This window comes from Rattus rattus, chromosome 16 (genome assembly GCF_011064425.1).
Source record: "Rattus rattus isolate New Zealand chromosome 16, Rrattus_CSIRO_v1, whole genome shotgun sequence".
Taxonomy (NCBI): Eukaryota; Metazoa; Chordata; class Mammalia; order Rodentia; family Muridae; genus Rattus; species Rattus rattus.
The window spans coordinates 10,359,497-10,380,815 of record NC_046169.1 but is presented as its reverse complement, the minus strand read 5'-3'; the positions used below and the strand labels follow the sequence as shown (position 1 = coordinate 10,380,815).

The 21,319-nt window shown below is 52.7% G+C and overlaps 1 protein-coding gene across 8 annotated transcripts in view; it reads right to left on the bottom strand.

Annotated features, from left to right (window-relative positions):
• Positions 1 to 21,319, bottom strand: part of Tnrc18 (trinucleotide repeat containing 18) — a 97,321-nt gene that overhangs the window by 39,130 nt on the left and 36,872 nt on the right. For 4 of the 8 annotated variants that reach the window (XM_032887143.1, XM_032887147.1, XM_032887149.1 and 1 more), the window contains 10 exons: positions 15,174 to 15,270; positions 14,700 to 14,905; positions 14,335 to 14,481; positions 13,672 to 13,862; positions 12,337 to 12,766; positions 10,102 to 11,097; positions 4,017 to 4,192; positions 3,365 to 3,501; positions 3,087 to 3,215; positions 1,242 to 1,413 (listed from right to left, as the gene is read on the bottom strand). In XM_032887143.1, the coding sequence (XP_032743034.1) occupies positions 1,242 to 1,413; positions 3,087 to 3,215; positions 3,365 to 3,501; positions 4,017 to 4,192; positions 10,102 to 11,097; positions 12,337 to 12,766; positions 13,672 to 13,862; positions 14,335 to 14,481; positions 14,700 to 14,905; positions 15,174 to 15,270 (2,681 nt within the window). The remainder of the gene's footprint in view (positions 1 to 1,241; positions 1,414 to 3,086; positions 3,216 to 3,364; positions 3,502 to 4,016; positions 4,193 to 10,101; positions 11,098 to 12,336; positions 12,767 to 13,671; positions 13,863 to 14,334; positions 14,482 to 14,699; positions 14,906 to 15,173; positions 15,271 to 21,319) is intronic. The other 4 variants (XM_032887145.1, XM_032887151.1, XM_032887148.1 and 1 more) reach the window with 3 other exon arrangements.

The window sequence follows — 21,319 nt, the reverse complement described above, 5'->3', positions numbered from 1 at the left end:
TTTATCGCCAACGGTAGTCATTTGTTGAAATGAAATGTGCAGTTTCAAAGGCATTAGCGCTCTGCCATTTCTGTGCGCTAGCTCTGTATCTTTAATCAGGCAGCAATTGCAGGAGGCGAGGGAGAGAGAGGCTGGCATGGCGTTGTTGAGATAATTAACAAAAGCGTCTCTCACCATGACCCGAGGGGAAGAGAGATCCTGGGCAATCTTTTCACGCCTTCACTTCACACCCTTATTTGTTTGATTTTGTTTTTCTGAGAGAGGGTCTCACTGGGAAGCCCTGACTGAACTTGTTAGGTAGACCAGGCTGGACCTGCACACATCACCAGGACCTGATATCTTATATAGCTTAATTTTTTTTGCATATATATATGACGCGTGCATGCGTGTGTGCATATGTGTACATGTGCATGCATGCACGCACACAGGGGACACACATGCACTTAATGCAGACAGAGAGGAGATTGACAGGGGGTATATTCCTCCCTCATTCTCTCTACCTTATACATTGAGGCAGGGTTTCTCATTCAAGCTAGGACAAGACCCAGAGCTGGGCATTCTGTCTGGTCTCAACAGCCATCCTCCTAAGATCAGGAGTTAAGAGATCAACCACCATGCCCACCGGTGGTTACAATAACTCCACTTATTATACTTGCACATTAAATGGTTTACCCACCGAGCCCTCTCCACAGCCCCCAAGCTGACTACCTCCCCCATCCAGCCATTTTGCGTGACATTTCCCCTCTGATGACAAAAATCAATCAAAAGACCCTCTTCCCACAAGGCTTCATGAGGTAGAACATTAGCATTCAGAAACAGGGTCTGCAAGCGCATGGTCTCAGGGCTCTGCAGAAATGAGAAATTACCCCTGGAGAAGTCCCACGGAATCACAACAGCAAGGTGCTCATTAAACAATTACGCCGCTAAACAACAGAGTCACCGCTATTCGGCTGTGCACGTGCGATCTAACCTCCCGCTTGCTGAAGCAGAAGACTCTGCACACAAACCAATGTGGCTTTTAGCCCTACCTACGCCTCCTGTTCCTTTGCCAGGTCCTTGATCTCCCTTGGGCCTTCCTTTTCTCCTGGCAGTGAGGAAGCTAACTCTGACCGTTTCTTTACAGAAGTAGGGATCAAGAGACCCCCATGGAGAAAGTTCAGTTTCTCAGGTATGACCTATACAGTCCTCCAAGTTGAGACCTTTGTCCCCAGTAAGTCTGCAAGACTGAGCTGTTTACTGACCTGACTCATGAAATCAGATGAGGATTCGTGATCGTCCCAGCTCTGGTTCCTGCTTCGAGCTTTCCCCATGCTGACGAGGGCCTCTTGCTCCTCCTCAGGCCCCTTGTGTCTCTTCCTTATCCCCGCTCCCAGATCATAGTCATCTGATGTCAGCAAGGACTTGCTGCTCAGCCTGAAAGCCAAACACACCGTGTGGGTCAGCACCTCCGCCAGGCCGCAGGCAAGGGGGGAGGGGCTCTGCACCCGTGTGGCCCTGAAGGGTTGGGCTCTCCATGGAGAAAGAAGAAACAGTGATGGACACCAGAATCATCAGTGTGGGTGGGGAGACAGATTAATGCTAGCGAGAGAAGGGGAAAAGAAAAAAATCTTCACCTCAACATCCCCCACCAGTCTCTCTCTGATATGGTCTCACACACACACACACACACACACACACACACACACACACACTTGAACAAGTAAGACGTATCTTTACCAAAATCGCACCGAGAGCAAAGGTCAGAAAGTCCTAAGGAAATCTACCAGGCAGGAGAGATTATTACACTGAGAGCCCGTAGGACCAGGGGTGGGGGTGAGATGGGGTGGGGATGGCTACCCTGGGCCCCTCTTTCTGGAGAACAGGGACACATATACAAGTGTCTCTCACTTTGTGAATCTGCCTCTTGATTCCAAAATGTTGGGGTGACCGGTCTGGGCCACCCCATCTTGTGCATGGAGGTAGAACCCAGGGCTTTGTGCACGCTAGGCAATTACTATCCCCAGAGCATTCTTGGGTTATTTGTTTTTTAGGGTTTTAGTTTTTTGTTTTGTTTTTTTTTCTTTTTTCTTTTTTTCAGAGCTGGGGACTGAACCCAGGGCCTTGCGCTTCCTAGGCAAGCGCTCTACCACTGAGCTAAATCCCCAACCCCAGTTTTTTTGGGTTTTTTTTGTTTTGTTTTTTTTGTTTTTTTAATATAAGAGGAAACTGAGATCAGAGGCTCAGAAAAGCTAACACTGGGCCTAAGGTCACAAGGAGGGGTGGAGCCAGGACTCTAGCTGTAAGTTTAGTGGAATGGTAACACTTGAGGTTACTGGGCCTGCATTGCTGGTGGCCCCGGTTGTTTTATCTATTTCCCATCATCTCTCGTTCACCGTCTCCTGGCTGGTGACATATGTGTTCACCTCTTGTTCTTCTGCCAGTCAGGAGCACCAAGGTTAACTACAAGATGGGGCCATTTTCTCAGGACAAGACCATGACCATTCTATTGCCTTGCCTATGGTCACTCCAAGACAACTTTTTGTTTCCAAGCGCGGGAAACAAGCACCCCATGTATCAACCCCTTTCCTCATCTGGGCTGCTTGCGGGTATGCAGGGAGGCTGAGCCCATCTGGACAGACGCCTTGCCCTAGAGAGAAAGAGCCCTCATCCCAGTCAGCAATCGAGACAACCTCAGAAGGACCACTCTGAAATGGCTGCAGGGCAGCCCTGGTCTCCTGTGGGATCCCAGGACAGCGATGAACCCCGCCTGCCCTAGAAGGATGGAGTTGAATTGGTACTTCCGGTAGGGAGGAGCCACAGAAAGAAGCAGGAGTCTGACCCCAGTGGTGAGGAAGTGGGTAGGGCAGAAGGCGGGACCAAGTGTTCAGGTTAGAGTTAAGCCTCTGAGGGTCTCTCCATTCTCTTCGCTCACCCTCCTGGGACTGGACAGCACTCCGGGCTCCCTGGGAGCTGCCGTTCAGGGACCAGAACGCCAGGCACTACCAGATCCCCTGGCGCCCGGCAGGGGGCGCCGTCGAGGGGGCCCTGCTCCTCCCCTCCGAGCTGGGTACCAGTCAGTTCCCGACCCACCGAGGGGCCAGCCTTACTTTCCGCTACCGCTGTGGCTCTTCCCTCTCTTGCAGGGGGGCGACAGGGCGCTCGGGGTGTGGGTCCGTTTCCTCGGCCTGCCAGGGCCTCTGCGTGTCAGGCTTCTATGGGCATCCTCGTGCCTGTCCCTTAAAAAGAATTCACAGGCTCGGCTAGGAACCTGGGGTGGGCGGGGAGCGGAGTGGGGCACTTGGGTCCACGCACACACCTAACCACTACCAAAGTCAACCTACCGGCCAGCTATCCAGGATGGGGCGAAAACTGGGGAGACACTCACCCCGAGTCCCGGCGTCTCTGGAGCTTGACCAGTTCCCGCTGTTTCTCTTTGTACCGTCGCTGGACCTCTGCCAGTCTCATCCGGAAGTCCAGCTCCAGCGCATCCATGTCCTCCAAGGAAGACTTCATAGCAAACATCTACAGGGGGGTAACAGGAGAGAGACAAATAAGGAGGCTGATGTCCGGCCCCTTGCTGTCCCCATTGCTGTCCCCTATTTTCTTTCGTTGGTTTGTTTTAGAGACAATGTCTCATGTAGCCCAGGCTGGCCTCAAACTCAGTGTGCACCCACACTTCCTAAAAGTAGACACTGCCCAGGCAGGTGGTTCCAACGTTTAAGATGACAAGTGTGTTATTTACACACACGGGCCCCCGAAGTCTGCTTCAAGCTACTGAGACCACACAGGCAGCAAAGAGTAGCCCCAGGCCTCATTGCCAGTGTGCTTTCATGCTAATCCATCACACTGTCCCCAAGGGACATCCCTGACACAGTATGAGGGATGATATAGTACGCCAAGAGAGGGGAGATGACCCACTGTGGGCCACATAGCCCAAAGGTGAAGGTGGCTGGATGGTTGGATCCCATCCACCGGCCTGCATACTGCCAGGCTTCTGCCCCTCAGGCCTCCAGGAGGAAGGGAGGACGAGGGCTCACCCGCTCCTCTTTCTTCTGCATCCAGCTGTACTTCTTGTTGGAGTTCAGTTCCCGTGGAAGCCTCAGGTTCTTGAGGGAGTCTGACAAGGGGCTCTCCAGCACCTCCTTCAGCATGTGGCTGCTGGCCGCCAGCAGGCTTTCCAGGGAGGGTCTCACCACTAGGTTTGGCTCTGGACCTGGGGAAGGGAGAGAACCCAGTGAGTCAGTGCTGGGACCTGGACCACAGGCAAGATGGCTGCATCCACTCAACCAGCCATCAAGAGGCCAGACCAAACTCCCAGATACTACCGTTTAGCCTGGCTCTGGGCCACACAGCATTGGGATCTACTACACTGTGTGTGAAAGGCCAGGAACGTCTTGGAGTAACCAAACACTGGCAGAGGTTCCTTCCCAGGACAATGGCTATCCCTACGTGTCTAATTGATTTCTCCTTAGTGAATACATTGTGTCCCACATCAGGAAACAGGTCCAGGGAACTGGGTGTGGTTCATACCTGTCACCCCAGCATGCAGAAGAGTTAGGCAGGAGGACCAGGCTCAGGCTACATAGAGACCCTCTCTCCAAACAAACCCTGGGGGGCAGGGGTTAGGGGAGTGCTTAAATGGCTGAAGACAGTTCAGTAGGTAAGGGAGTGCACTGCTCTTCAGAGGATCTGGGTTTAATTCCTATCCCTCAGTCAGGCATCTTCTAGCCAACTGTAACTCCAGCTCCTGAGGGATCCAACCCTGTGTGTGTGTGTGTTGTATCTTGAGCCTGGTCTATAAAGAGAGTTCCAGAACAGCCAGGGCTACACAGAGAAACCCTGGGAGGAGAGGAGGGAGGAAGAGGAGGAGAAGGAAGGAAAAGAGAGAGAAATAAAAAGCACAAACTCGACTAGAAAAGTAGCTGGATGAGGAAAAGGCTTACTGTGCTCAAATGCCCAGTACACGGGTAAAGCCCGGCACAGTAACACATAATCAGGCAGAGGAAATTTTCCAGAAGCCCTGAGAACCAGCTACCTGGCATAGCCTGTGGCAAAAAGGGTGCCATAGGAAAATAGACCCCAGATGTTGTTTTCAGACCTTCACACATGTGCCGTGGCATATGCACATAACACGAACATGCATGTGCATGCACACACACACCCACAAAAACAAAGCACAAAATCAAGGAAAAAGGTGTAATGCCCCAACACTTGGTCTCCTCTGGGGGAGGATATGACGCAGTGTGTGCTGTAGTTCAGGAATGTTCTCTCATGTTCCAAGATTCCTAACACACTCAGCCTCCCGTATAAATATTAAAATACAGTGTAGGGCTGGGGATGTTGGCCCAGTCGATAATGTGCTTGCTAGCATGCACCAAGCCTGAGGCTCAGTCCCTGGCACCATATAAAAAGGCATACTGGTCCTCGACAGTAATCCCAGTACCCAGAAGAGAAGGCAGGGGGATCAGGAGTTCAAGGTCATCCTTAAGGAATTTGGGGCTGTCTGACCTCCATGACATCATGTCTGGCTTCTGCTCGGGCTGCCTCAAACTCAAGAGCCTCTTGCTTCAGCCTCCCAAGTGCTAGAATCAGAGGCTTGTACCACCGAGCCCGACTATTTTACATTTTACTTTTATTTTACTTGCCGCCTGTGTGTGTTTGCATGCACGTGTGAACATGTGTATGTGCAAGCATGTGTGCACGCGAGTGTGCCCGTGTACGCGTATGGAAGAAAAACAGAAAGAAAACGTGCTAGACACACAACAGTGTGCACTTGGGGGTCAAAGGTCGGGGGTCAAAGGACAACTTTCGGGAATTGGTTCTCCACTTCCAACCTGAGTTATGGAGAATCGAACTTGGATCTTTATAGGCTTGCAGCAGGCACCTCGCTCACTGAGCCGTCTCGAAGATGCTCTCTCCAAACTGATATTTCCTTTTCAATCTAAACATTAACCCGTTTTTGGCTACCATCCAAGTTTGCTTGAGAAAAAAAAAAACGCAAACCTCCATGTCTGAAGGCCAAGAGGGTGAGCATCTCAACATTTAATAATCAGGCTTCGAGGCCCTCTCCCTAATGCCACTGGGTGGACTCCTCTGCTGGGGAATGTCCTGTGTCATTGAAGCCTCCCTGACTTTCCCCGCTAGATGGCAACAGCGTCTTCCTAAACCGGTTATGACCAGAATTACTGCTGCCAACAGAGGTGACAAATAAAACCTCCTCGCTCATTGGAAAAAAAAAAAAAAAAATCAGTGGCCCGGGGATTTTTTTTTTTTTTTTTTTTTCCTCTCGGAGCTGAGGACCGAACCCAGGGCCTTGCGCTTGCTAGGCAAGCACTCTACCACTGAGCTAAATCCCCAACCCCTTTATTTCAATCTTTATTTATATAATTATTGACTTTTTATTCTGTTTTGTTTTGAGATACGTAACTCTGCTGACCTGGGACGAACTATGTAGACCAGGCTGGCCTTGGACTCTCTAAAGATGTCGCTTTCCAGCTCCATTTCTTTTTTTGTTTTTGAGACAGCGCCTGATGTAGCCAAGGCTAGACTGGACACAAGAGTCTGCCTTTGAATCCCAGACACTCTTGCTTGCTTCCTGAGTGCTGGGTGACAGGCTGTCCCACCACACCTGGATTATACAGTACAAGCGATAGTGCCATGGCTCTGTCCTAGGCACACACGCTACCCTGAGTTACAGCTTCAGACCTTTTTTGCTTGGCTGGTTCTCACAGCTCGGATTACAGCCCTGGGCCACCCAACAGGTGGGCTTTATTCTTCTATGTTGGGTTGTGTGGGCTAAGCCATCTCTCCAGCCCAGGTTTTTATTTGTAAAATAAATGAACTCCATGCAGCTGTGAATCAACCAGAGTCCTAGCACATCAGACTGAAGGAAGCGGGCTAGCCTGCTCTGCTCCACCCCTATCATTTCAACATCCCCAGTGAGGCAGAGGATGGCTGATCTGAATTACAGACGGGGACTGAGGTTTGCCAGGCCCTTCTCCCTTCCTAACCTCCCGCCTGGTTGGTCCAAAGCTCACCAGGTCACACATTCCAAGCCAGGCTTTATGGCTATGGTTGTGACCCCTAACTTAGCAAACTGGATTCTAATCCCAGTCATCTTAGTACAAAAGAGTCTCCTGCCTCAGTCTGCCAAATACCAGCACCGCAGGTGTGCGTCATCCCCAACAACCCCATAGGACCATCGGGGTGCAGCCTATGTACCCGGTTTCTACAGAGGTGGTGGCTGTGTCAGAGATTATTAGGGTAGGCCCTAACTTAATATATAGGGTGCCTTCCAGAGGGAATCAAAGTCTAAAAACAGGCAAAGGTCAAGCATCTACAAACAGGAGAAAAATGATTAAATGGGTCTACAGCACGTTTAGAATCCCAGCACTCAGGAGGATGAGGCAGGGGGATTGCTCCTCCAACTCCTCTTTAAAAAAAAGAGAAAGAAAGAAAATCACTACTCAGAGAAGCCTAGTCACCGGCAAAGTGTTGAGCAAATCCCAGCACGCGTGACCATCAGCTTGTGATGTCACTACTAGGGGTGACTGAGAAATGGGCCCAGCTGTTGCTCATGGCTGACCTTTGATTTGGGAGGGGTTAATCTCTAGCAGAATTGGGAGAGGTTCCTCAAAAAGCAACAGGGTGGGGGTTGGGGATTTAGCTCAGTGGTAGAGCGCTTGCCTAGGAAGCGCAAGGCCCTGGGTTCGATCCCCAGCTCCGGAAAAAAAAAGAACCAAAAAAAAAAAAAAAAAAAAAGCAACAGGGGTCCAGTGCAGAGGACCATGAAGGCAAACCCTGCTTCCCAACAAAAGGACTTTCTCTGTGTGTGTGCGTGTGTGTGTACGTGCATACGTGTACATGTGCGTGTGTACATATGTGCATTCATATGTGAGTGGCTCCACCTCCACACCTGGAGGTGCAGACAGATACCAAGTCAGGTGTCAGTCTCCCTCCTTATTTGAGAAAGGATTTCTTGTCCTTGTGTATATACCACCAGGCTCAAAGGCCACCGAACTCCCGGAATTCTCCCGTTTCCGCCTTCAATTCTGTTGTAGCAACAAAGGAATTTCAGAGGCATGCTAGCATAAGCGGCCTCACTCGGGTTCTAGGGATTTGAACTAAGGTCCTCACACATACGCCAATGCTTTACCCTTGGTGCCAACACCCCGGGGTTTTTGTACTACAAAAAAAGCATGAACCGCAGTGGGCCCCTGGCTCAGAGTCCTTACTAGGACTTCTGGGAAAGATACAGACTCAGCCCAGCTGAGCATGAGAGGAATTACTGGAAGCCCCAGTGAGAAGAGTGAGCCTGACAAAAATGAGGTCAACAGCGAAAAGTAGAACAGGAGACAGGCGGAAAAAGGAAGACCCAACCGGAAACGCACAGGAGAAAAAAAGCTCAAGATGATTGACAGTACGCAGACTGCACCTAATATTAGGTCATTAGTGCTCAACTAGGTTCCACAAGCAGATAAATTCTCTCTGCCTTTTCTTGGGCGGGGAGTGGGTGTTTGCAGAGGGTAAAGCAGGATCTAACATAGCCCAACCTGGCCTCAAACTCGGTACACAGCTAAAGATGATCTTAAGCTTGGATCTTCCTGACTCATCTCTCTCTTTTTAAAAGATTTATTTATTAAATATAAGTACACTGTAGCTGTCCTCAGACACAGCAGAAGATGCACCAGATCCCATTACAGATGGTTGTGAGCCACTGTGGGTTGCTGGGATTTGAACTCAGGACCTCTGGAAGAGCAGCCAGTGCTCTAACCACTGAGCATCCCTCCAGCCCGTGACTCCGTCTCTCAAGCATTGGGACTCCATGTGATGCTAAGAACGGAACACGCAGGGCTTCATGCACGCTGAGCAAGCACTCTACCAAGTCCATTTATTTATGCGTGTGTGTGTGTGTGTGTGTGTGTGTGTGTGTGTGTGTGTGTGTGTGTGTGCATACTCCCATGTGGACGCTCCCACAGCACACATGTGGAACTCAGAGGACGACTTTTGGGAAGTAGTTTTCCTCTGTTACTACATAGGTTCCAGGGCTCAAGACCATCAAGGCTTAGTGGAGGTGGCTTTACCCACTGTGTTACTCTTCTTACTGCCCCCATCCTGCCCACCCTCTCAAAACTTTCATAAACACACATCACATCAGGGGAAGTGGAACTAGAGGCTTAAGTCCATCAAAATGGCACCTCTGGTTATACACACTTTCTCACTCCTACCATCGATATTTAATACTGCACATAGAATCCATGGTTAATGGCCAAAGCAAGCACTGAGCCACGCCCCCAGTCCCTCAATGGGAGATTCTAGGCAGGGGCTCTACCACTGAGCCACTACCCCAGCCCCTCACTGGGGAATTCTAGGCAGGGGCTCTACCACTGAGCCACACCCCAGCCCCTCACTGGGGGATTCTAGGCAGGGGCTCTACCACTGAGCCACGCCCCCAGCCCCTCACTGGGGGATTCTAGGCAGGGGCTCTACCACTGAGCCACGCCCCCAGCCCCTCACTGGGGATTCTAGGCAGGGGCTCTACCACTGAGCCACACCCCCAACCCTCTTTTTACTTTTTATGGTGAGAACAGGGTCTCAATTAGTTGCCTAGTCTGGTCTTATTTTCTCTAGTCCAAATGGCCTTCAATTCATAATCCTCCTGCCTCAGCCTCCCATGTAGCTTGGATGGTAGACCTATGCCACAAAGCCTGGTTTTATAATTAAAAGCAAAAAAAACAGAACAAAACAAATGTGAATAAGACATATTCTGGGGGGATCTTGGAAGTTTTTAAGAAAAAAAAAATTGGGGGTTGGGGATTTAGCTCAGTGGTAGAGCACTTGCCTAGTAAGCGCAAGGCCCTGGGTTCGGTCCCCAGCTCCGAAAAAAAGAAAAAAAGAAAAAAGAAAAAAAATTTAAATTTGTCAATCTACTCTGAAGCCCTGGGTGGCCCTGACTAGGCTGACCTAGAACCCCAGATACAGACCTGGGCCTCCAGCTTCAGACCCTGGGCAAATCACAGCTCAGGGATGCTGACGTGATAGGCATGCACCCCCTCCCACCCACCGCGGGTTTCTATGAACTTCCTGAATAGAAATCTCGGAAGCCGTCAGCCCGATGCTCACCTGGAACCTCCTGGCCCCTCCGGTCCAGCTCCAGTTCGGCTATCTCGCTCAGGAGGGTGATGCCCTGCAGGAAGCTGTGTTCCAGGACTAAGCTGGGGGCTGTGTCCAGCTTCTCCCCCACTGGGACTCCAGTGCCCAGGGAGGGCAGAGGCCTGGCCTGGGGCAGCTCGGCTGCAGCTGCCAGTGCATTCATGCCGGCCAGTGGGTCATCCAGGCCAGGCAGGAGTGATTCGGGGTGGGTCTCTTCCAGATAGGTACTGGCAGGAGCAGGTGCAGCCTCCTGGGCCTCCAGGTTGAGACACTGGCCCTCTGGGACAGGCAAATCACAGTCTGAGAGCTCAAGGCTGGGCGGAGGCTCAGTCAGGGGTGGCTGGGGCAGACTGTCCTCAGGCCCTGCCTCTGCCACGGGCTCCTCCATTGGCACGTCCAGGGGCACCTCCACTGGTTCTTCCTTAGCCTCCACCAGCGGCTCAGGTGTCAGCTGTGTCCCCAGCTCCAGGGCAGCCACGTGGGGCTCTGTCCTACTCGGTAGTTCTATCTGCGGTTCAGCAACCTGTGCAAAGTCTGACACTTCCGAGGGCTCCCGGCAGCCCGGACCTGCTGTGCTCAACGCCTGGGCCTCCAGAGGGCTACCTCCACAGCCACCTGCAGGGCTCACAGCCACCATGGTCTCTGGGACGGGCAGGGCCAGTGGTGACTCAAGGCGAGGGAGCTCTGTGGGGCCCTCTTCGATATCCTCGATTTCAGCCTTCACCTCCCGGTCGGCCAGCGGCTCCTCCTCTGGGCTATCCCGAGGTGGCTCTGGGATCTTAGAGGGTGACAGGCAGATGGGCTTGTCTTCAGGAGACAGTGCCAGGCGCTCAGGCCCATCGGCCGGGAGTGGCACATCTGGGGCAAGGCCATCAGCATCAGCGGCTGCAGTAGGCTGTAGCAGGAAGGGGTAGGGTCTTCCATAGTGTGGTGGCAGGGCTTGGAATGGATACCTGGGGGGGATATCTGTCAAGGACGGAAGAAGTCAGTGAAGGAGGCTCCAAGGCTCTGACCCATCCCCATAACCTGAGTCAGAAAAGATATCCTATATCCAATGGTCCCCTGCTCGACCAGCTCCAGGGTGGGGAGCACTTGCTGGTCCCCTGCCCTACCTCCACTGCCCTCTGAAGTAACCCAGGACCCTTCTACAAGTCTGAGCCTTGGAGAGCAAAGTCAGCAGCCGCCATCTTGTCCTCACAAAGATCAATCAAGACTGGACCAGAAGAAGCAAACGCTATGGAGCAAAAGCCAGGTCTATGGAGATCTGTCATTCAGCCCAGGCTGCATCTTATGCCAATAGGGCATGTGTCCAAAACTCTCATAGTAGTTGAGCATGGTAGCTCATGCCTTTGAATCCCAGCACTTGAGAGGCAGATCTCTGTGAGTTCAAGGCCAGCCCAAGCTACATAGGGAGGCACCGTCTCAAAGCACAACAGGGCAAAAGTTCTTCACAGGAATAGTTTTACCCTAAATGGCAGGGCTGACTGGAAGGACTGCAGCAGCCTCAGGCCTGACACAGACCTGGGCAGTGCCCACTAGGAGCCTAACGAAGCACAACATCGTGTCAGCGCATGCTCCAGGCTGGGCGAGAGTTTAACCTTACGCAAGGCATTACAGCAAATGGCTGGTGGGGAGGGGGCAGGTCCCTGCGCAGACGAACGGAGCACTGATACACCATTCTGAATCAGAACCCAAATTCTCCCAAATGCAGCCTCGTAATCTTCATTGTCCCCAGAAACAAGGACACATACCTCAGCCCCAAAAGCACCTGATAACTACCTGGCTCTGGGACAGCATGTGTGGGTGTCAAGGAGGCTGCCCGGATGGGAACCGCTGACTGCTCCCAGAGTGACTACATATGGAGTTTGCAGGTCTGGGCATCCCCCTGCAGGGATACTATTAGGCTTATGTCCCCTCCTACACTCCACTTAGAAGGGACCAGGAAGAAATCTCAACTGTACACTCCACTTACAAGGGACCGGGAAGAAGTCTCAACTGCATTCATTTCAGAGCACTCAGCGAGTGAGTGAGTGAGTAAATGAGCAAGTGGATGGATGGATGGATGGATGGATGGATGGATGGATGGATGGATGGATGAGTATATGAACGATGGATGGATGAGTATATGAACAGTAAACCAGGCCACCAATGAACACTTGGGAACTCAGTGTCCCACGCCAAGGCGCCCTTGTTCTATACTCCCACCTGTGAACAGGGCCTGGAACGGGCTGGGTGCCTCCTTCTCCAACTCCAGATCTTTCTTCTCCACCACGTTCTCAGGAGCCTCTTCCTTGCGGGTGAGTCCAGGGGTAGGAGGTGGGGAGGCAGGTGGAGGGCTGCTGGGGTGCGAGCTAGGTGTGGCGGGGTAGGTGTAGGCTGGAGGCTTAGACACATCCTCCACCTTCTGGATGACCTTGGCCTTCAGAGAGGTCACGGGGGAGGCTCGGGGAGATGGGGGTGGGCTCATGGCCTTGCCGTGGGTGCCTGTCGGGCCGGTAGCCAGGCCGGCAGACTTTTGGGGCAGTAGCCCAGGGCCTGTAGCACTCAGGCCGGCCTTGCCTGTGGTCTCCAGGCCCCTCTTACTTATCTTCTCCTCCATCTCGGTCCGATGCTCTTGTGCTTTCAACCGTTCCTGCTAAGGAAGCAGAGGAGGGGTAGGGTCGGCATGACAGGAACATCGCCTGCCCAGTTCCTGGAGTTTCCCACTCCAGAAAATACCAGGCAAGATCCAAGGTCCAGGCCACCCAGCCCTTCCCGTCCCAAGGTAATCAATCCACCACAGACATTCTACCATGGCGCACATGTAATAAACGTGGCATTCTACAGAACCCAGAGAGCGGCTGGGGGCAGGGCACTGAGCCCTGGGCGTTACGAGGAGGGACCATGGCCTAAAACTCTTTGGCAAGCAGAGACTTCCAACAGGCCCGGCTGGGACCCTCACAGTTGGAGCAAGAGCCGTTAACCATAATGGGAGAGCCCACGCCCTGGCACCATGCGCTGTGTCCGCAAGCGAGGGCTTGGCACCTGCGCGGTAGGAAACTGCGTTATCCAAGCCCCTCAGTGGGGAGCAGGAACTCACTGAGGCGTCTGACAGCAAAACGAGAAACCCAGCTTTACAACAACCAGTACTTTACAGGGCCCCCAGCAGCCAGTACCCAAAACACAGGATGACTCCACACACTTGCCACTCTCATGGCCCCCTGTACCTAAGAACTAAGTAACTTGACTACCACTAGTACCCCTACTTCCTGGAAGCAGAACCTTCTAGACCAAAGAGGTAACTGTCCAAAGACAGAGGACGCTCTGGGATCCCTCGGGTGTTCCCAGTACAAACATCCCCAATCCAGAGGTCACTTCTTATCTTGTTGGTTTTTTTTTCTACTGCTCACTGGGGTACTATCTACGCTGGGAGCTGTCCATGACACCAAGGCTCTCTATTCAGATGCTTCCTCCTACAGGGAGCCCCCCTGACTGCTACCATCTCCGGGTCGTGTGACAAGACTTAGGGCATCTGCCTCCCACCAGGGGGCCAGGACTCACCACCAGCTGTGCACTGCGCTGCAGCTCCAGGGCCTGGGCTGCCTGCTGTTGCAGGTACAGCAGCTCTTGCTGCCGTAAAAAGTGCTGCTGAGAGAAGAGCTGCAGCTGCTGGGCGTGGTGCAGGGGGCTGCGGCCCGGCGGGTACAGGGCTGGCCAGAGGGGAGGTACTGCCGCACGCTCCATCAGCTCAGCTGTAGAGACAGACAACGAGGGGAGGCTACACCCACAGCCCCGGCTCCTGTGTGGGCTCCCACCCCATTTCCAGAGGGAGATGCTGAGGTCCGATGCAGACACAACAGGCCCCCCGCTGGCTTTCCCCAGCCTGGAATATCAGCCCTCACCCTACCTATATGTGCCCAAATCCCACACAGAATGCCCTCAAAGGTCACAGTTGCAACATGCCTGCCTGCAGGATGGTACCAAAGCCACCATGGGAACTACACTCTGTAGTCTGCAGAGTGGGCCCCAGAAAGGACAAAGACACCCGGTCCCCACAGGTGACCCTAACTGAATTCTTTCTCAGAATTCCCAAGATCTGCTCTCTGGACATAACAGGTTCAGGCTTCCCTGGACCCTCTTGTCCCCACCCCATATACAGAGCTATTCCACCCCCATGGGTGGCCAGGGAAGACCCTGGCTGTGACTCAGGGGGTGGTCACTTACCAAAATGAGGCAGGTGATCACTAGGGATAACCACCAGCTGGCCAGACTGGGGGTCCCTGACGAACTGGTAAGCTGATGGTAAGGAACCCCCTAAACCAGGTGGGAATGCAGGGGCCATGCCCTGGTGCAGAGACGGGGGTCCCAGGCCTAGGGGGAGAAAGTCAAGCTTGCATCAACATCAGGTTCCTGGCTCACTGACAGTACCATAGTCCCCGATGTCCACTGAAAATCCCAAAAGGAACTTGGAGAGTTCAAGCCCTCAGACTGGGGACAGGTGTGTCACTCCCACCTTCCTGGGAGCCAGAGAAAGACTTACTCAGTCCGGCCTTCCCTCAAAGTAAGAAACCCCATAAAGCTGCACTCACCGTAAGGGTGGCCGGCAAGCCACATAGAAGTGCTACCAGACCGAGGCAGCCAGGGGTGTGTGGCTAAGTGAGCCGCAGGATCAGCAGACCAGCGTCCTGAGCCTGCCAGCGTCGGGCCACCAGTCACCATGAGGTTGGGGTTCAGACCATTAGGAGCACAGCTGGTAGGGTGTAGACGGGCCAGATCGGCCAGCTCCTTACTTTCTCTGCAAAGGGAAACAGAGGTATGGGAACAGCTGGTAGCCCAAGAATGGGGACAGGGGAAAGAGAGCCATAGCCCAGAGAGCTGACAGGCACTTAGGAGTGAGCTGGGGGATTCTATGGCTCTCCACCATGGGCCCATGGAGGGGCCTTGAGTCACATGGACAGACAAGCCCAAGCTCTCACTGACCATGGTGGAGCTCAGAGGTCACCTCAACACCCCCTTACTCCAGAAGCTCCTAGCCCCAACTCTCAGGTCCCCCAACCCCTCACCGGAGCAACTTCTCCTGGTCCCGGTCCAGCCGTGTCCCTAGCAGCCGATCCTCCCGGTGCCTGGCTCGATCACAGTCATCCTCAGTCCGTCCGTGCCCTGGGGGCCAAAGGTGGCAGTGAGTCCCCAGCCAACAGTTGTCCAGACTCCCATTATATCTCTCACAACCCTCCCCGCATATACCCTAATGGAACCTTCCAGCAACCCCAGCAACACAGTCCCTCAGGACCCACTGAACCTCACTGAGGGGTCCTTGGCCCGGAAACTTCCTATTTATCCCTCCCACCCTGGGAGCCTGCCTGTCAGTCACCTGTGGTGAAAGACCACACGAGCAGACACAAAGCTCAACAGAATAAAAATCTGTCAAACAGGCACGGGAGTGCACGCATGCCTTCAACCCCAGCAAAAGAAGGGAGAGTGGGGCAGAGAAGAAGCTCTGTGGACCAAGGTACTTCCTACCAAGCCTGAAGACGGAGTTCAAGTTTAATTTCCTAAACTCACAGGGGAGAGACCTGGACTCATAGCAATATGTCCTCTAACTTCTGCATGTGCACAGTACCGTGCCCATGCCTATATGTATACAGGAACACACAAAACTAATGTCATTTCCATTTATTATTTATTTTATGCATACAAGCGTTATCATGACCATGTGTATATACGTGCTACACTCGTGTCTGCGTGATGTGCTAGCAGTCCAGAGGGGGACGTTGGGTCCTACTCCACAACAAGCCCTATGAGCCACTAAGCCATCTCTGCAGCCCAAAGAAATGTACTTAAAAATTAAAACGGGGGGCTGGAGAGATGGCTCAGCGGTTAAGAGCACTGACTGTTCTTCCAGAGGTCCTGAGTTTGATTCCCAGCAACCACATGGTGGCTCATAACCATCTGTCATGGAATCCAATGCCATCTTCTGGTGTGTCTGAAGACAGCTATAGTGTACTCACATAAATAAAATAAATAAATAAATTTTTAAAAAAAAAAAAAAAACAAAAAAAATTAAAACGGACAGGAAGGCTCAGCAAGTAAAGGTGCTTGCTGCCTAGCCTGATGACCTGAGTTCGATTCCTGGAACTCACATAGCAGAAGGAAGGGAACCAACTCTTACCGGTTGTCTTCTGACCTTGACAACACATAGGGTAGCATCTCTGTGTACGTACACAAACACACACACACACACACACACACACACACACACACACACACACACACACACAAACCAAACAAATGGTATAGAAGAGAAGAGGTTGGGAATGTAGCTCAGCTGGAGAACTGCTTACCTAGCAGCCCTAGGTCCCATCCCCCCATAGGGGGTGCTAGGTAGGTAGACACACACGCAAGAGGATTATAATGTCAAGGTTATCCTTGGCTACATGGCAAATTAAAGCCAAATTTGGGCTACACGAGCCTCTGTCTCAGTAAATAAATAATCTGATTAGCCTGGCCCAGCAATGTCTCAGGTAACAAGACCCCCAACACAGATGGCTTGGGGGTCCCATGGAGGACCTGCCTGGGTACCCTTGACAGGGTCTACAGTAGGCCATGTTCAGGATCCTCTCAGGGCAAGGCCGACCTGAGATGCAGCAACTGAACTCCTGTACCCATCTACCATCTCCCTGAACCACGAAAACCTCAGAGTCCTGAAGAGCACTGTCCCTGCCCAAGACAAACTCAGAGTCCGCAGACCCTTCTGGTCTCCTGGGGAAGATGGAGATGCCACCGAAGAGCTAGGAGAGAGTGTGGCCATGGAAGCAGAGAATGGGAGCTCAGAGAGAGAGAGAGAGCACAGCCACATGAGCCCAGGCAGCCCAGAACCAAATGTGCTAGAGAGACAGCCAAGCAGCCTCCTATGGAACAGGGCCAGTCCCTAAAGGCAGATAGGGTAAGGGCCAGGAAATCTTCCTGAAGTGAAGCTCAGAGTTACCTAGAGAGCATCTAAAAAACAGGCCCGACACAGGAAGACCCTGACCAATTTTAAATGGTGAGAGTGGACAGAGGCAGATCAGGGAAGGAAGTGGCCCTGGTCCCTGAAGGGTCCTCCCCCCCCTCCCCCAGAGCCACAGTCCATAGACAAGTCCACAGTCAAGCTTACACAGGTACCGAGTGACTGGACAGATGAGGAAAGGGGGGGGGGCAGGAAGTAAGGAGCAAATGCCACCTGCAGCTGGGGGCAGGGGAGGAGGCCCAGCCAGGACACCCTTGCCTCTGAGGCCTGGACGTCTCCTCCTGGTTCCTCCTGCGATGGTTAATACTGTCAGCCTAACAGGATCTATAATCACCTAGCAGGCAAAGCTCCGGGCCTATCTATGAGGGGTCTCCACAGAGGTTTCACGAGAGGTGGGAAGACACACTCCTGAAGGTGGGCAAAACTACTCCTGGGTCGCTGGGTGAGTAAGAAGTGGCATGGCCGGGGAAGGCTCGGGGAGTAGAGAGAGGCTCTTGGAAGCATGCCTGGCTGCCTAAGTGCAATCCCTGGGACCTAGGTGGTGGACGAAGAGAAGAGATCCCTGGAAACTGTCCTCTGACCTTGACATGTGCATGCCTACACACAAGATAGATAGACGGACAGACAGACAGATGGATGCAAAAAGATTTTTTTTTTTTTAAAGAGAAGAAAGTGGCTGTGAAGACAGCTCAGCGGTTAAGAGAACCTGTTTCAGGGGTTGGGGATTTAGCTCAGTGGTAGAGCGCTTGCCTAGCAAGCACAAGGCCCTGGGTTCGGTCCCCAGCTCCGAAAAAAAAAAAAAAAAAAAAAAAAAAAGAGAGAGAACCTGTTTCATCGTTATAAGGACTAGAGTTTAGGCTCCCAACACCCACGTAAGCAGCCAGGCGTCTGGTACACACCTGCTGGTACACACCTGTAACTACAGCTCCCAGGGACTGGAGACAGGAAGACAGCTGGGGAGGCCTGGCTGCCAGCTGAGCCTAGACTTGAACTCCAGCTTTGGAGAGAGACCCTGCTTAAAAGACACAGGTGAGTGCTAGAAGGAGACCTCCAACACGCTCTCCTGGTCTACACACACACACACACACACACACACACACACACACACACACACACACACACACACACACGGACCCAGATTCATGGGCATAAATCAGTAAATACATTTTTAAAGGAGAAAGCCCTCTGAGCCCCAGCAGCCAACTCCGTCTGCTTCCAGACCTCAGATGCACCGTGACTGAGCCTCGGGCTCCCATGGCTACAACCTCCCCACCGTGATAGCCTGCATACTCAATCAGGAGCCAAAATAAACTCCTCCTTCCTTCCTTCCTCTAACAAATGTTTTTGTTGGATATTCCATCAGAGCAGCCAGAGAAGTAACTAGCAGGGTGTACGCACGCGCACACACGCCCCTGGAGCATAGTAACAGCGAGAGAGGCAGGTTCCAACAAGAAGCTGGATTGGTGAAGTGGTTACTGTGAGTCCTGAGTTTGAATCTCTATAACCTGTATTTTAAAAAAAGCACAAGCCAGACACTGGTAGTGGACCCCTTTAGGCCTAGCCCTTGAGAGGAAGGAACAGGTGGATCTCTATGATTTCAAGGCCAGCCTGGTCTACAGAGCTTGTTTCAGGATAGCCAAGGGTACACAGAAAAACCTTGTCTCGAAGAAAGAAAAGAAAACTTAAAAATGGTACAAGAGGGTTGTACCATTTAGCTCAGTGGTAGAGCGCTTGCCTAGCAAGCGCAAGGCCCTGGGTTCAGTCCCCAGCTCCAAAAAAAAAAAAAAAAAAAAGGAAAAAAAAAATGGTACAAGAAACTAAGGAAGACACCTCTGGCCTTTGGACACACACACACACACACACACACACACACACACACCCCTGGACACTGACAGAGACACACACACACAGACACACACATAGGCACACACCCCTCTGGACACAGACAGACAGACAGACAGACACACACACACACACAGAAGCACACACCCCTCTGGACACAGACAGACAGACAGACACACAGAGGCACACACCCCTCTGGACACAGACAGACAGACACACACACACAGAGGCACACACCCCTCTGGACACAGACAGACAGACAGACACACACACAGAGGCACACACCCCTCTGGACACAGACACAAACACAGAGACACAGACAGACAGACAGACAGACAGACACATACACACACACACACACACACACACACACACACGCACACGCACACACACACACACACACACCCCCAATGGTAGCACTACAAGGAACCAAGGGGAAACTGCAGTTCAGAAGGAAACAGCAGGTTTGAGGCAGAGCCACCCAGAGTTCCACAGCTGTGCCTGGAAATCAGAGCCTGAGCTCATGCCTCCTTGTCCCAGGGGAGACGCCACGTCAACCAGGCTCACACACTCCCAAGGGCTCAGCCATATGGGAAGGGCACGTGCCGCCAGTCTCTGTGTCTGAGACCAGCTGTGGGCACGGCACTTGCTGCTGGGGCCCCAGAAAGGGGAGGTGCCTGGAGGGTAGACTAGGCTCGGGCCACTAGTCCTCTATACACCCTGACTAAATTGCCCTGGGTTACTTCCTGTCCCAAGTGTCACCTGCCACTAGACACCAACAACTCAGAGCAGCTTTCCTGCCCAGGGCTGCTAGGCAGAGCGCCAGGTCACTCTCTGCAAACTGGCTGGCTCCCAAGGAAATCTGACATGGCTGTGGCACCTGACCCCACGCTCCGAGGGGCTCTACCTCCAACCACATTGCTCTGTAGCTCCCTACGGTCTCCAGGCTCTGCTCACAGTCACCGTGAAGAGCCAAGATCTTGCTCTGGGCTCACACCATGGGGTCCAGACGTCCCGTCCAATCTCTTCATGCAAGTCACATGTATCTCTTCCCCGGGGACCTGTACACTCTGTTCCCTCAGCACACAATGCCCTTCCACTGGACCATTCAACACAACTTCTGTCGTCACCTCCTCTAGGAAGGAAGGACCTGCCCTCACCACCTCTCCTCCATCACCTTCCTCAGTTACCTCCCTCACTACGCTGCATGACCGCTTGTGGTGTGGCTGGTTCACCACCCGACTACCATCAGAACGAACACAATGCGTGCCTGCTCAGGTTCCAAGCAGGCCACCCGTAGCCCCTTGGCCATCTCCTTTCTACACAACGCCGGACAGAGAGACTCAATGAACAAACAGGAAAGAGACGCCCGTGAGCACCTGAGAGAAGAACCTGCAAAAGAGCAGAGGAGGCCACAAGAAGCCAAAAGGAGTAAGCAAGAAAGGGATCATAAAAGAGATGTCTGTGGTAGAGCCCCTGCCTAGAATCCCCCAGTGAAGGGCTGGGGGTGTGGCTCAGTGGTAGAGCCCCTGCCTAGAATCCCCCAGTGAAGGGCTGGGGGCGTGGCTCAGTGGTAGAGCCCTTGCCTAGAATCCCCCAGTGAGGGGCTGGGGGCGTGGCTCAGTGGTAGAGCCCCTGCCTAGAATCCCCCAGTGAGGGGCTGGGAGCGTGGCTCAGTGGTAGAGCCCCTGCCTAGAATCCCCCAGTGAGGGGGCTCTGGGGGCGTGGCTTACTGGTAGAGCCCCTGCCTAGAATCCCCCAGTGAGGGGCTGGGAGCGTGGCTCAGTGGTAGAGAACCTTCCTAGAATCCCCCGGTGAGGGGCTGGTTATTGGAGAAATTACAGCCAGTAGGTAGTACACATGAGACGATGGTTTTCATTCCCAACAGTGAAAAAAAAAGCATCAGATAACAGCAAACGACCTCTCAGCCTAAACTCCAACCACATCCTCTTTTCTTTACATGTGTACTTATGACCCTTGTGGGCACAGGTATTTTAAACACTAAATCATGAACCACCCTAAACACAAGAGGAATGAATACCCTACCATGTCATAGAACCCTATTCCGACTAGAAGACTTGTCCCCTGTCATTCCATCCCAGAATAATCAGGTGCTGCTGCCAACCCCCATCCTTAGAGGACCAACTTCCTTGGCTAGGTATCCCTGCCCAAAGCAAGAGGATCGTTCAGTCAGTCAACAAACACCCACTAGACACCAGTCACTCAGACCTCGGTGCTTGGGGAATTCAAAGGCAGGGCAGATAAGGAAGGAGCACATCCTGATTCAAAGTCCAAAGTCCCAGATGCTGTAGCTCTCATGGGGACATCCAGGCACAGTCAACACGGGAATGGGGAGTTCAG